The 16,020-nt window shown below is 31.4% G+C and overlaps 1 protein-coding gene and 1 long non-coding RNA gene across 2 annotated transcripts; both read left to right on the top strand.

Moving 5' to 3' along the window:
• The first annotated feature begins 3,407 nt into the window (after positions 1-3,407).
• LOC114399091 lies at positions 3,408-4,305 on the top strand. Its single transcript, XR_003663642.1, has 2 exons — positions 3,408-3,861; positions 4,001-4,305. It is a non-coding gene; the product is annotated as an uncharacterized LOC114399091 (long non-coding RNA).
• A 6,535-nt stretch (positions 4,306-10,840) lies between these two features.
• Positions 10,841-12,278, top strand: LOC114400106. Its single transcript, XM_028362388.1, has one exon. It carries the CDS (start codon positions 10,904-10,906, stop codon positions 11,855-11,857), a length of 954 nt encoding a protein of 317 aa, XP_028218189.1. The 5' UTR covers positions 10,841-10,903; the 3' UTR covers positions 11,858-12,278.
• The last annotated feature ends 3,742 nt before the right edge of the window (positions 12,279-16,020 follow it).

Raw genomic sequence — 16,020 nt, forward strand, 5'->3', positions numbered from 1 at the left:
AGAATTTCCTATTGACATATCAAGATAATATTAACTATTAGAAATTCTCAATTGAGTCAGTTCAACCATGACATGCACATATACATCATATATATATAATTTAATAAATGAGATCTATTAATCTTTATCCAATAAAGATCATTACATATATATTGATCTATCCGGATTATTGATGTCCTATTCACAATAATCTTATAATCGAGAACAATTTAGATTAAATTTATAAAGAAATTGTTTCTCATTATTATAATCTCTATCACGATAACAAGTTTTTAATTTTAATCAAGGACTTGTCAAATTAATAATTTAATAAAACAATAAATATGATAAGAAAATAAAGAATAATTTTTTACTAAAATTGATAACATGATGGATTGGATATTGGACACACATATTTATCCTCCACAATAATAAGGTTTAGAAAATCATTTTATGATATAATTGAGGGCAAAGAGGGAAGGTTTCGGGAGACTCTACTTGGGAAACAACTTGATTATTTAGGTCATTCTATCATTGTCATAGGTTCATTACTTTCATTATATAGATGTGGATTTCCTTGCGAAATAGCAATAGAACTTTTCTAGACATTCCTAATTTGTGGTCTAATTCGAAAACATTTTGCTTCAAATATAGAAATTGCTAAAAGTAAATTTCAGGAAAAAGAACCGATTGTATGAGAAATACTTCGAGAAGTTATGCAGAGACATCCTATATTGCTAAATAGAGCGTTGACTCTGCATGGGTTAGGTATACAAGCATTGCAACCCATTTTAGTAAGAGTACAACCTATTGTGGGACAAAATGTAATGTGTTTATGTAGCTATTGGTCAAAAAGCATCTTGTGTGACTCAAGTGGTGAATACCTTACAAGAAAGAGGAGTAATGGAATACACTATTGTAGTAGCTGAAACAATGGATTCTCCAATGCTACATTATCATACCTCGCCCCTTATATAGGAGTAGCTCTCGCTGAATATTTTATGTATCGGGACGTCACACTTTAATTATTTATGATGATCTCTTCAAACAAGCACAGTCTTATCACCAAATGTCTAAATATTTTTTTTAAAGGCTAGTTATGGAATCGATTCCTGGGGAACCAATTTCATAATTGTTTTTTTATGGTTTTTGTTATTTCTTTTAATATTTTGTTTTTTTTTTATTTTAAATTGTTTTTGTATTTTTAATGTCTTTATTTATTTATTTAGTTTTTAATTTTTTGGGTTGTATTATTTGGATAAATATTTTTTTTTGTAAAAAAGTCTTTCCTTGTAACCCTCTATATATTTATCCTTGTTTCATCCATAAGTTTCCTCGCTTTCCCTCAATAGCATCTATATTGGAAATTTTAAATCAAAGGAAATAAATTGCATGAAACGTTATTGCATATTTTTATGTTTCTAATCAATAACATCTATAATGGAATTTATAAATTAAAGGAAACAAATTGCATTAAAATTTATTGCATATTTTTATGTTTCAAACGAAATATTATGGATTATGTTATAAGAAGTAATTATGTTATAATCTATATACTATCTGTAAAAGAAAATCCCCTGGAAAAGCCTATTGTGCCCTTACCTAAGGTTGTGATACCTGTCTATTTCCTTGGTTTTTTGGTCTTTTAACTTTTTCATTTCCCACTCCCTTGATTGCTCCACCTATATTGTTCCAGTATCTTCTTTTCCAATCTTCATCCCAAGTCTTTTTGGTTTTCTTTTTATTTTTTCATTTCTCTTTCTCCCGTGGCAAAATGCTCCTTTCTCTTTCTCTCTCACTCACTTTCTTTCTCTGTACAAGTTGGAAGCTTTCTCTCTCTCAAAGCAGCAAGGTCCTCCACCACCATCACCTCCAATCTCCGTCTTTCACACAGAGAGAGATACTATGTGTGAGATCAGTTTTTGGTTCATGAATTTCTTTTCTCTTCTACACAATTCCAAGCATCTATTATTGGTATTTGATATATTTCATTCCTTTCTCTCTCATATATTTTCTTCTTCTTTTAATTTACTATTTTTTGGTTTATAAACGGTCACCCATGATGCGGATTGGATTTTGTGTTGTGCAGGTTTGAACAAGTTTTGGGCTTTTGGTGGTAATGTGGTGGCTATGGATAATGACTCGTGTGGAGTGGGGTTCATGGCGGAACTGTCCAACGAAAGTAGCTGCAAAACGGTGAGTGCGACGACTTTGCCGTTTGCATGTGAGTGTGAGTATGAGTATGGTGCGTGTGGTGTGCATTTTTATGATTATCATTTTTGCTGTAGGTGATTGATGTTTTGGAGATGCTGGTGCGCATGGACCCTTCGGACATTGGTATTAGGCTTTTGGAGCCACTCAAGGCGGAGTTCCCTATTTTGAGCTATGCCGATTTCTACCCGGTGATGATTTTTTTGTCTTTGGTGTTTGTGCGCTTAATGTTGTATTTGTGTTGACGCAATTGGTTGGCGTTGTTGCCGTTGAGGTCACGGGTGGACCTGAAGTTCCATTCCACCCTGGAAGAGAGGTATAATATCGCAAGTTTTTAGTTCTCACGGTTGGTCTCTGTTATTTGATTTTGTTATGCCTTATTGTATATAATAATAATAATAATAATAATATTGTTCTTCTTGATAATATGCAGTACCAAAATCAATTTGAATCGTTAATGATATGCAGTACCAAAATCAATTTGCTGATATAAAATACTTTTAATCTGAATACTAATTTTGCTGATATAGAATACTTTTAATTTTACATGCAGCGAAGAAAAATTTCATCCTGTGATTCAAATTTCTTTTCTGAATATTGTCATTTTAATTTTGCAGGTTAATATATAATACCTTGGTAGAGTTGTGTTCAACACAAATGACGGGAACTGATTCACACACAACTATGATTGATGGCCTGGGTGTTGCTTGATGGGGAGTTTTGCCCCAAAAAGTTTCAATTTTTTAGAACAAGCACATTCATAGGTACTTGAGATTCAATATTTCCCCCCCTAAATTTCAAGTTTTTAATTTGTTTAGTCAATGTAGACATTAAACCAAATGATATACAGTTCCAAAATTAGAATTTTGGGGATCCTTTTTTATTTGTTATATATGACAATGATGATTTTTTTGCCTTTGGTGTTTGTGCACTTAATGTTGTGTTTGTGTTGACGCAGTTGGCTGGCGTTGTTGCCGTTGAGGTCACGGGCGGACCTGAAGTTCCATTCCACCCTGGAAGAGAGGTATAATATCGCAAGTTTTTAGTTCTCACGGTTGTTCTCTGTTATTTGATTTTATTATGCCTTATAATAATAATAATAATAATAATAATAATAATAATAATAATAATATTGGAATTGTACTGCTTTATCCATGTGTCACAAGATTCAAAGTGATCTACAATTCATCACATGATACAAAATTGGTTTTTCCTATGTCTAAGTTGGTTTTGATATTGATATTCTCTGCTGCAGTCAACCCAAATAGGAAATCAAATCAACATAACAACAATGGGAGAAGTTACATGTTTCCTTTTTCAAATACTAGCACTTCAGAGGCTTAACAACAACTATGCTCTCGACTTTGTAGTTGATAGATACACATGCAACATTTGTTAATGCAAATACCATTCAACTACCTGTGTCTATGATCATACTTGATACTACAGAGAAATTATTTCTTTTGGATAGGCAATAATGGTTGTTATGACTGCCATTAAGAGTATATTGTTGTCACTGCTATTTTTGTTTGTTTGTTATTTTCATGCAATTCAGGTGGAAATGGAACTTACCAAATAGTTTGGTTAGAAACAAATTAAGTATGTGAGAGTATGTACCATCAATATAGTCGCCAATGTGGCTTTCAATTTTTCTTCTTCTCTGTTTTCAAGGTTTGGTTTAACTTCTACATGAATTTGTAGGAACCATATATTCAATGTTTAATTATACACATGCACAAATTATAGCTAAATCATATATGAATCCATTGTAATTGGTTTTACTTTGTTGTTGTTGTTATTAATTTGCCAGGTCTTGCGAGATGTGGAAAGAGTTGCAGACTAAGGTGGCTTAATTACCTAAGGCCAAACCTCAAAAGAGGAAACTACACCAAGGAAGAGGAGGAAACTATTATCAAGTTACACAAGCTTGAAAAGAGTTATGAAATTGTAAATCCTATTTTTTAATTTTAAGGGAGTTTAGTGGAAATTAAATAAGAGGGACAGAGGGAAATAAAAAAAGTGATAAATGTAATAAACAATGTGATACAGTTTATTTCAGGCAATAGGTAATGTATCAATTATGAAATAAAATAATATAGAATTGTATGTTTTGCAGTTTTGAGTTTCCCATCTTTTTAGCATGATAGTATGTTGCTTTTTTAATTTTTAATATTGTTGACTTTCAAAAGGAGGTGACTGAGATTTTTGAGTTTGGCCACAGAAGTGGTTTTTCTGTAACTTCAGCATTCTCTATATAGTCCCAAAATACTTGGATAAAAAGTTAAATGGCAGTTGGTCTGTCAAAAGATGATATTGAATCCAGGAAAAGTAAAATGGGCATACAAAAATTAAGCATTCCTAGACTCTTAGAATATGAGACCACTATTAGAGTTAACTCTTGCATCTTTTTTTCTTAGAATGATGCTCCTTCATTTCTCTTTCTTTTTAGCCTGTTCTAGCCTTCTAGGTTATATTTATTTATAAATCTTTGGATTACTTAATTTTGATGAGACCTTATATGGTGTTACAGGCAATAGGTACATACCATTTTATGTGAGTTCGTTGCCCTGCTTGATATTGTTGGTTCTGCTTCTCCAGCATAAATATGATTTATTTGTTAAGAATGTAATGGATTTAAACTTTCCAATTCAAAGTTAGTTTTCAAGTTTATGATTGGGTGAATGAAGTTGTAATTTTGAGTAGGAAACTATAGAATTTAGAAGCATTATGTTGGTTGCTTTGTTATGCAGAGAATCACTCAGGGACAGAACAAAGTGCTAATTACTAATAGAATGTGGGCTAGGCTTCTATCTTCAACAAATCTGCCCAGCTTTACGATTGCTAAGACTGTCTCTCTGAAGAAAAAAGGGAAGAAGAAGCAAACGATCATGTCCCTGAGTAAGGGCATTGTTCAAATAAGCATTTGGCTTAGAAAGAAGTCAGCAAAATTTTTCATCCTGCTATATATGTACATGTTTATTGTATTCATTTTATCTTATATCTATTAGAAGCTTTGTTTGTCCTAGCAATCTGGCTTTGACCTTTGTCACAATTTACCTATATGGCAAAGTTTTTGTGTAGCAGTTTAGGTTGAGTGACTCCATTATCAATAATCTACTTGATCAAATACATGTTTTTAGTTCATTAAACTGCTTGATTATCTTGAGTTTCACGCGAATCTTAGATTGTTTACAACTATATCTGTTGATTGTTAACACTTTTTCACTTCGTGCATGTTACAAATTTTCATGTATAGCATTGGCTGGGATGTCTACTGAGTATCTTATATATGGATTTTTTAAAGGAGATCTAGATGACATAAGAAAGGTTTATGCAACTTTTTACTTACTTTCTTAGTGACAACATTTGGAAAGTTCACATGGAATTGCCATTATTATTATTATTATTATTATTAATTATTATTATTATTATTATTATTATTATTATTATTATTATTATTATTATTATATGATGTACATGCTTCTTTTTCTTTTTCTTTCACTGCAGCTTGGTATCTAATTTAAAAAAAATTCAACCTTCCATAAATAACAGCAGCATGTTAAGTACATGATCTTAAGTACGTTCCTTGCTCATAGTGCAGCATAAAAGTATAACCTCTTGAGTTTTTTTTTAAAAGGAAAAGTATAACCTCTTGAATTTTTTTTAAAGGAAAAGTATAACCTCAAATTTATTTAACTAATTTAGTTCACCTATTTTTAAAATCAAGCAGATTTAGTTGTGGTGTTTTTCTATCTAGAATTCTAAATTCTAAATTTCTATTTAAAATCTTCACAAATTCAATTGATTATTGTCAATCTATTTTTCAGAATAGTAACAAATTAAAATTTAAATACAAACCAGATTTGACCAAAATTGAGTTACATTAATTTTACCTCAGTTTCAAAATGGTTTTACATCAATTTTTTTAAAAAGGTAATTTCAAGACGTCTTTGATTGTGTTTTTGTTTTTTTAATCTATTTTATACAATAATTTTAAAAATAGAGATGTTTTGATTTTTTTAGTTTTTTAGTCACCATAACATTGCGTTAGTATAAAATATTAATCAATTTTATTAATGACTAATTTTTTATAAAGGCATATATTTATTACTACTAAATAAGTTATTTATACTAATACAACTTAGTTTTATTTATTAATATTATCTTATTCATATATACTAATAATATTAACTATTAAATACTTAAAAACAATAAATATATAATAATACTAAAATAAATATAATATTTAAAGTTAGAAACTTGGATAGTGAAGTAATCCCATCAAAGTCATGGAATAATGTACAAGAGAGGATGAGACAGGACTATCTACACATAGAAATTCCTATGATTTGTACTCCAAAATGTGGTTTCAATTGAGTTTTGATCCTTAACATCTATCCAGCTATTGAGTAAAGGGAACACACTCAAGCTCAACCTCAACCTCCAACTCAGCCCTCTCAATATTTTGTAGCATATCTGAGATTTCCTGTTTGATCTTCCCTTCATCAAAAGATATGATACCATCTCTAATAAGGGTGTTGTCATTGCTTGCTACAAATTTTCCAAGTTGCAATATATTTAATGTTTAATATTTAATTGATTCGTGTTTCAACCTTATGGATTTATCTCTTCTTTCTTCATTCTTATTAATTTGTGTTTAATTTTCTTCTTTACAATTGTAGTCATGCTATTCTCATATTTCTTCATTCGTTATTCGCTTCTGCGATCTCTTCTCTCCAACATGAGTAGGTCAGGGCAACCACGGGATTTGAAGACGTTAATGTTCCTCTCATTGATAACTTGAATTTTTTTTAACAAAAATTCATGCTCTATTACACTCACTGCGCATTGGTCTGCAATTGTTTGATTTCTGTTTGTTGTAAACATTTATATTATAAATGTTAAAATTATTTATTATTTGTTCAATTCTTTGGTTTTGAAATAGGCAGCGACAATTCCTAGAGAGAGAAAGAACCAAGAAAAAGAGATTGGAGAAGAAGATAACAAGCTCTGATAAAAAACATTTATATTATTATTATTATTATTATTATTATTATTATTATTATTATTATTATTATGTAGCCTCTGTTCTTCTATTGTTTTTTAGTTTATTTTCTAATTAGAGAATAAATCAAAAGAATTAGGGAAGAAAATAAATTATTGCTTTGTTGAGTGGATGTGCAACTTGACGCGCAATATCAACAAAAGATATTATTATTATTATAGTTATTTGTTTCATGTTTTTCCTTCCTTACTGATTTTTTTTCGATTTTTTCCCCTTTTTGATTTTCCCACTTGCAAGGTGATTCACGAAAAACATTTGGCCGACAAGTTTCTTTCTTTGTGCTTTATTTTATGCATGTTTATTATTATTATGATTATTATTATTATTATTATTATTATTATTTTGATGGAAGGTTCAAGCTATTTGAGAGGTACTTCAACTTCAAATTTCATGCTATTCTGTTATAGATTTATCTCTTCTTTCTTCATTCTTATTAATTCGTGTTTCATTTTCTTCTTTAAAATTGCAGTCATGCTATTATCATATTTCTTCGTTCGTTATTCGCTTTTGTGATCTCTTCTCTCCACCATGAGTATATCAGGGCAACTACGAGATTTGAAGACATTAGTGTTCCTCTCATTTTTTCACCTGATTTTTTTTAAATAAAATATCATGCTCTGTTACACTCGCTATGTATTGATCTGCAATTGTCTGACTTCTGTTTGTAGTAAACATTTATATTATAAATGTTAAAATTATTTTTATTATTTGTTCAATTCTTTGGTTTTGAAAAAGGTAGCGGCAATTCCTAGAGAGACAAAGAGCCAACAAAAAGAGATTGGGCAAGAAAGCTCTGCTAAAAAGATATTATTATTATTATTATTATTATTATTATTATGTAGGCTCTGTTCTTCTATAGTTTCTTGCTTTATTTTCTAATCAGAGAATAAATAAAAAAGATTAGGGAAGAAAATAAATTGGTAATTAGAAGGCAAAAAGATTGGGATGATAGTGAGACTGATTAAACTAACATTTATAGTTTACAATTTTTGAGAAATTTTTTTGAATGATGTACTTTGAACAATTAGTTAATTATAAATATTAACTTTCTTCATAATTTACTTATGAATTTAATTTTAAGCTATATTGCAATTAAAAAAAGCTTACAAAGTAACTTGAGGGTTCTAGAAACGTTGTTGCATTTTCTGTTCTTGATATGACTCTCTTTTCATCTATCTCGCCGTCGTTCCTGTAGGATATATCTCAGCCTCCACCGCCACATTTACCTCTTCTTTTTTGGATTCACATTTCTCTCTCTCCGCTACGACACACTTACCTTCAGGTATCTCCACTGCAACACACTCACCTTTAGATATTTCCTTCTTCCTTTTTGTTTTTCTTTTTCTTTCACTGCTTTATTTTTGGAAAAGTTTCATTTGTTTACCAGTTTGTCTATATAGTAATCCTACATTTCTTTTAATTCATTCATAAAAAATCAATTGGCGGAACCACCCGTGCGTATGTACGGGTTACCGACTCGTAAATAATAATGGTAAAGAATCAATCATACAATTTATCTAAAACAAATTAATCGTATAATTAATTTCAGCCAACAACATTTTATTGATTCCAAATATTTTACTTAAATTGTTCTATCTTTAAGTTGAATCATAAAGAAAAATATCTCATTAACTTTTCGAACATAAAAATATTTGGGCATATTCAGATATTATTCTAGAAGTTGGTACTAGATAGGTTAATCCTCACTAAATAATCTATTTTGGCCAATGACAACATTTTCTTTAAACTCAAGTTTGTTTTTTCTTATTGGTCATCTAAAATAAGCTCAAGCTTGTAACCCATTTAAAGAAGTTTCTCACCTTACTAAACTCAAATTATAATTGAGTCATTATTTTTTACTTTTCAATTTTTTTAATGAAAAAACATCATATTGCTCTGCTGAAATTTTAAAAATAATAATGATAGTAAGGTATCCCAAAAATATAAGCAATATAATTATCTAAATATTTAAATACCTCACTTAACCTATGTTAATATTAAAGGGGGAAATAACTTTTTCTTTTTTATAGTTTGAAACATTTTCCTAATTTATTGAGTGAACAAAAATGATAATAGAAACAATAAAAAATCTCATTTTTTCTAATAATCCGAATAAAGGGTTAAAGTTCAAGTAAAGAGTTTTGTACACAAAAAAAAAATACAAAAAATAAATATTTATCAAAATGATACATTAAAAAATACAAAAACAATTTTAAATGAAATAAAAAAATAAAAGAAATAACAAAAACCATAAAAAAACCATTTTTATAATTGGCCTTAAAAGAAAGGAAGTTTATAAAAAATAAACGGATTTTGTGAACTATTGTAAAAAAATAAAGTGAGAAATTAGTTTGGGAAAAATTATTTTCTCACTTGCTACAGTAAAATTTATCATTGGAGTAAATGTTTTTGGGGTTGTATTAGCTGGGTAAATATTTTTTTTTTGTATTTTTGAGGTAAAAAACTCTATAGTTTATCTATTATATTAGTCATGTTGGAATGTACAAAATAAAAAATATAATAAAAGGTAAAAAGTAAAAATATCTAATTTGGTCTAAAATTTTATTCGAATAAAATGATTCATCTTATGTTTCTTTGCTTTCTAATTTTCTCCTTAATTAAATAAACATATTAACTTTTAAAAACAAATTATTTGTTAATATATATATATATATATATATATATATATATATATATATATAATACCCATTTTTAATTTGATTCTTACAAAATATTAATTGAATTTTCATATATTTATTGATTTTCAATTATGTTACATAATACAAATTTTAAATATAAAATATAATATTTTTTATTTCTATACTTGCCAATTATTTTTCATTTAATTTTTATCACATAAGAAATTGTTATCACTAAACAAATGTCATTTATTTTCATTATGCCAATAATGTATTTATAATTTGACACTTAATTAAAAATTCAAAAGTATTTTTAGGAGCAAAATGATAATAAATAATGAAGTTCATGAACCAAAATATTAATAAACAGTTAAATTTAGGGACTAAATTAATAATAAATTATTAAATTTATATAAATAAAAAAATTTAACTTTTTTGACACAAAACACTCGTGACATCCATGTCTATGACACGTGTCAATCATCATCAACTGTCACATTATGATTGATATCGTTAAGTAAAGACAATCATTTGAGTTAATGAAAAGAAGTTAACAATAAAACTAATTTGTTACAATTTTTTATAAATTCAAAAATAAAATTTTAATTTTTTTATATCTAACCGTTAACACATCATAAATTCAAGAATGAAAAAAAGGATAAATAGTCACTTTTATTCTCTGTATAATTCGTTGACAAATGTACTACTAGAAGATGAAAATGCAAAATTTAGTATCTGAGAAATGATAAACAACTTATTCATAATATTTTTTGACTTTTCATCTTTGCTCTTCATTGATGGATACATCAACCCTGAAACAATACAAAATTTAGAAAAAAAAAATATATCGAATATTAATAATAAATTGTGAGGAATGATTATTATTATTATTATTATTATTTAGCCGAAAGTTTTATGATTCAGCACCATTCGCATATAATAACATTTGACCAAACCAAAATCCCATTCATCCCCGTCCTCGGCTCGATCGAAAGAAATACACGCCAGAATGGGACTCCTCTCGTTCGTGTTTGGAGGCTTAGGGTTCATTCTCATCGGCGCTCACGAAGCCCTTCTTCACTCTTCTCCTTCTTCCCAAAACAAGAAAACCAAAACCCTCTTCTCGATCTCTCTGGTCCTCTTCTCCTCTTTCTTCATCCTCAACTCCACGCTATCCCTCTTCGACGCGCACAGCTCAAACGACGCCGTTGGCGCCGCGCTCCAGCTGCAAGTCCTATCCATCGCGTTCGTCTTCCTCTTCTACTCCCTCCTCCCCCTCCTCAGCCTCAGCTTCACTCTCCCCTCTCCGCTCCTAAACCTCGTCGGCGCGTTCGCCTTCGCCGAAGAGTTTCTCTTGTTCTACCTCCAGCGCAAGGACCCCAGTGGCGTCGAGAATCGTTACTACGATCTCCTGCTGGTGCCCATCGCCGTGTGCGTGTTCTGCACGGTTCTGGAGCTGGGATCGCCGCGCTCCGGCGTCGTCGCCAAATTGGGCCGCGGCGTGGGCCTCGTTCTCCAGGGGACCTGGCTCATCCAGATTGGCCTCTCACTGTTCTCGGGCTGGGTCGCGCAGGGTTGTGATTTGCATCATGTGAGTAGGGGAAACTACACGTTGAGGTGTAAGGGGCACTCTGAGTATCACAGGGCGAGGGCTATCGCCACGCTTCAGTTCAATTGCCACCTCGCGCTCTTGGTGGTGCTCGTGGTTGGTTGCTTCTCAGTTATTACATCCAGAAATGGAGGAGGAGGAGTCTTCCTTGACAATTTTAATGTTTCCACGCGGTATGCGCCCCTCGGTGGCGCTGAATTGCAGCGGTTTGAGCACTCACCAAACTTCACTCTGAACTCTGATGACGATGGTGATGATCACACACCAGAGGATGACAATGTGGGGAACAAGAAGGTGGTTGTTGTGGAGCATGCTGTTAATGGTAATGGCGTATTGCCTCACACCACTGAGTGAATCATGTTATGTTAAGAGAACAATAGTTCAAATTGTATAAAGGGGCCGGTTTGTATTGATTGTTTTTGCTGTTTGCTGTGTCTTGTGTTTGGCATGATAAAATAGTACAATGTGCCGTAAATTGCTTTGGATTGAATTATGCAATTCGGTGTTGTTGTGATTCAGAGTTCTTTATAGAGCATGTACGGTCTTATTTGGATTTGAATTTTGTTTGGAATTTGGGACTTGGTTGCCATCAATGTAAACTTGTTTAGAAATGAAGTAGTATGTTCTGGAGAGAGTAGTATAATGAAGTTCTTTGTGGGAGACTTACTGTGTTCCGTGTGCTATTTTCCGAGTTGTATGTAGTTGTCATTGGAATTGTTCTGCTTATTATTGTATTGGGTTTGTTTGATTCATTATAATGATCTTTTTATGTTTACCTCTGCCTCCAATTGCTTCCCATCGAACTTTCTCAGTCTGACTAAAATGTTCAAGTAAAATGGTTTTTAATGAGCATGAAAGCGTATTCTCTTGTGTAGTTTTTAGTCGAACAGCCATTTCTTGAGTATGAGATTGATAAAAGGACTATGATAGGGACTTGGGTATTATGACACTACACCGGAAGCAGATTTTAGTGGCTGTTACATAAAATCACCCTTAAAAAATTGATTACCATTGGTCAGGTAAGCGATGTTGAGATTTAAATTTTACTGGCGATTGTGAACCTCCTTAAAGTTTATTATTATTGGAAATTGTTTTATTTTAATGTAATAAAAAATGAACTATATGAATCTAGGAAGATAAGGTCTGTTTGGAACCGCCAGTCGATGAATTAATTTTTATGTTTGGTGGCACTATGTTTCTATTTGCTTTCGTGTCGGATATTTGTGTTCCTTCTTCCGCAACCACGAATGTGTACCTATCAATGTTGCCAGCTACCACGAATTGGCCCACCAACGACCACGTCCTGTGTGACCGCAGTAGCAGGTTCGTCATCCTCAAAATCTCTTTCCTATGTTTTCTATTTTATAACTGAAAGAAATGGCATCAACCCCATTGTGTCTAATAATTTTCAAATTCATATAATTAATAGAACGAAGTGGATAGGGATTTATACTGCCAATGACACGGGAAGTCTTGCCTTCTTTTCTGCGTTTTCTATTATATTGATTAAACTTCATAGCAGCTTGGTGATTTCATGATTTTTGTATAGATGTATGCTTATTTTCTGCTGTTATGCCTGCAGTCTGCACAGGCTATATGTAGGCGTAGTGAATTTTGGGTGAATCTCTTCTCATCATGTGGTTTTACTTCAGTCTCTCATGAAGGAAATTCCTAGCTTGACGTGCACTGCATTTCAAACTTAGCTTGATGTTTATCCTCAAGCATATCAAACTGTAATTAGCATATGACTTGAATTATAAGGTATGCATGTCACCTGCTCAATTTTCTAGGCAGAGTACATATATAACATCTCAAAAGCCAACCCGCTACACATCAACAACCTTAAGAACACAAAACAAAATATATTCTAACAAAATGCCTAATAAATCATAATCCCCATCTGTTACCATGCTAGCTAAATTAGCCCCACACGAAGTACGATGACTTAGGAATAAAAGAAATAAAAAGAGCAATAAATATCAGTATACATGGACCATGTTAAGTTTGTGATAAGAAAGTCCATACATACCATATAACCTTACTGCATTCGGTTGCAAATTTGAAATTAGACCTCCTTTTGTTCAATCCCAGCAGCATGTGATCTAAACATATAGAATGAAATGTCTCTTGCAATGTTCCCATTGCATTTAATTCTTGTAGAATATCATATTGGAATGCTTGTTAGTGTGAATTGATTATTGCCACTGTGATTGGCGTTTGGCATGCTATATAGGGCTGACTAACTAGTTATAATTACTTGTTAGTATATTGTTGGGATCTGCCATTGGTTGCTTTGGCTGGCTGTTTGGTGTTTTATGTTACTAATTACCTTTAAAAATATTTAGTTAGAAATTTGGATAATTTTTTTTATTCTTGCACATGGTTTGGCACATCCAATCTTGCCCTGCTGCAGATTCTGTTTCTGCTGCCGAATTTGCTTCTTTCTACTTCTGCATGTCTGTAGTTCTTCATTATTTACAATTTTGATAGAATATCTAGCAAGGTATCTTAGATGTCACATATATGCATGTAGCATGTTTTGATTGGTAATCATACAAATTGAAACAAGTTGCATCATGCTTCTAATGAGAGAACAAAGATGTTTAACAATGAGCTGTTGTGGTTGATGATTCTAAAGTATACGAGGATTTTAGTTAGCCTTTGTTTGACCCTTCACCTAATAGGATTTTAGATGCCTATTATTTTGAAGTCTGGAAAGATTCTGTGGGGTTCTGTTCTTCTTGGATTTGAAAATATGTGGTGGCAACTTCGCTCTTTTGATAATCAGATAAAACCAAAGGAGTAAAGCTGGTTTACAATTATGTAGTGTTTACAATCATAGACTCATTCAGATGGCCCTGTATGCTTATGAAATTCTTGAATTTTTCGAAGTTAAGGGAACCAGAGGTTTATTTTTTTGAATGATGAGCAACATGATGAAGTGGTTTCATATCACATCCTGTGATTTAGAATCACTCATGGTCTAGTCGTGCGGTTACATTCTCTTACATGATAAAGAAGATATATCCACGATATTATCTATGTTTTTGTTCTTCCAATAAATTTTTCAGTTGTTGCTATAGATATGTAATTTAGAATCACTCATGGTCCAAATTTTGTTTCTTCCATCATTCTTAATCCAAACTTGGAGGACCCTTTTACATTATTGATGGATGTGTCCCATAGAAAGGTACAATATCTTATATGCCCAATTTGAGATATATTATGTAATATTTAAGTTCTTTGTGTATTAAATTTTTTAAAATTATATGTATTATAAAAAATAGAAGGAATTTATATGTAATACGTAATAAAGCACAACCTGAAGGCTCGTTGAAGGTTGGATTTTTTAAGAGTTACTTACCTTCTGCTCAAGGTGCTTGGACAATGAAATTAAGACAAGATTAAATTGAGGTGGTTGTGTTGATGATGATCCCATCAAGTCTTTGTCATGTCTATAAATACGGGCATGCGTTGTTTATTGTGAAAAAGTCAACATTTATATTGTCCTCGATTATATTTCTTAGCCTGATGATTGATATATGAAATTTAGAACTATCACAAAGAACAAGATTATCAAGTGAGATAGAAAATGAAGTTTATTGAGGATTTGTGTATTAATTTATGCGTTATGTAAGTATAGAAGATAAAAGATACATTTTACTTTGAATATGTTATTATGCATTAATTCTAAAATCATCTTGTTTTAGTAGTTTATGAATGATAACAGCAATGCACAATCAAATTATATTTCTGCATTTGTGCAAAGCTTACTTCAGCAAGCAAGAATGCCGACTGTATATGTGAATGGTTACAAATTTTGAACCTTAGGATGAAATCTCAAAATAGTGGTGTTTTTTGTAGCTTTGGAACAAAAAGTTACGCAAGTGCAGGTAAAAATAGGCCAACAGTAGGTTTAGTGTCTTATTATGAGAAGTCAGTAGATATTGTTGAACTAAACTACCATGGTTAATTCGTGATGACTTTGTTAAATGTGAATAGGCTATCACTACAAATTTTAAACACGTTAGAAAGAAATTATTGGTCTTCACCTCAATCAACTTTCGACTTTTCTTTTTGCACCAATTATTTTTCTTCTACACCCAACATATTTTTTATGAGTTCAACATTGTTCTTACGTATAGCCTATATACGGATTGTCAATCCGTATAAGTCATATAGATTAATCAGTATGAGTCATACAAATTGGGTCTTACAGATTGACAATCCGTAAGGTCATACGGATTAATCTATATGGACCATACGGATTGACAATCTGTAAGACTATTAATCCGTATGGTCTTACAGATTGATAATCTGTATAGGCTATATATAAGGAAAATGTTGAAATTATAAAAAAATATGTTGGGTGTAGAAGAAAAATGATTGGTGCAGGAAGAAAATTCCATCAACTTTTGTAATTTGATTGATATGGGTATGAAATGAACCATACATCTAAGCTTGTGAATCTCAATTGATATATTATGTGGAGGATAAGATAGAAGAAGGATGAGTGA

This window comes from Glycine soja, chromosome 19, assembly GCF_004193775.1.
Source record: "Glycine soja cultivar W05 chromosome 19, ASM419377v2, whole genome shotgun sequence".
NCBI classification, from domain to species: Eukaryota; Viridiplantae; Streptophyta; class Magnoliopsida; order Fabales; family Fabaceae; genus Glycine; species Glycine soja.

Coding starts and splice junctions, on each gene's coding strand:
- LOC114400106 (XM_028362388.1), top strand. CDS start 10,904: ATGGGACTCCTCTCGTTCGTGTTTGGAGGCTTAGGGTTCATTCTCATC.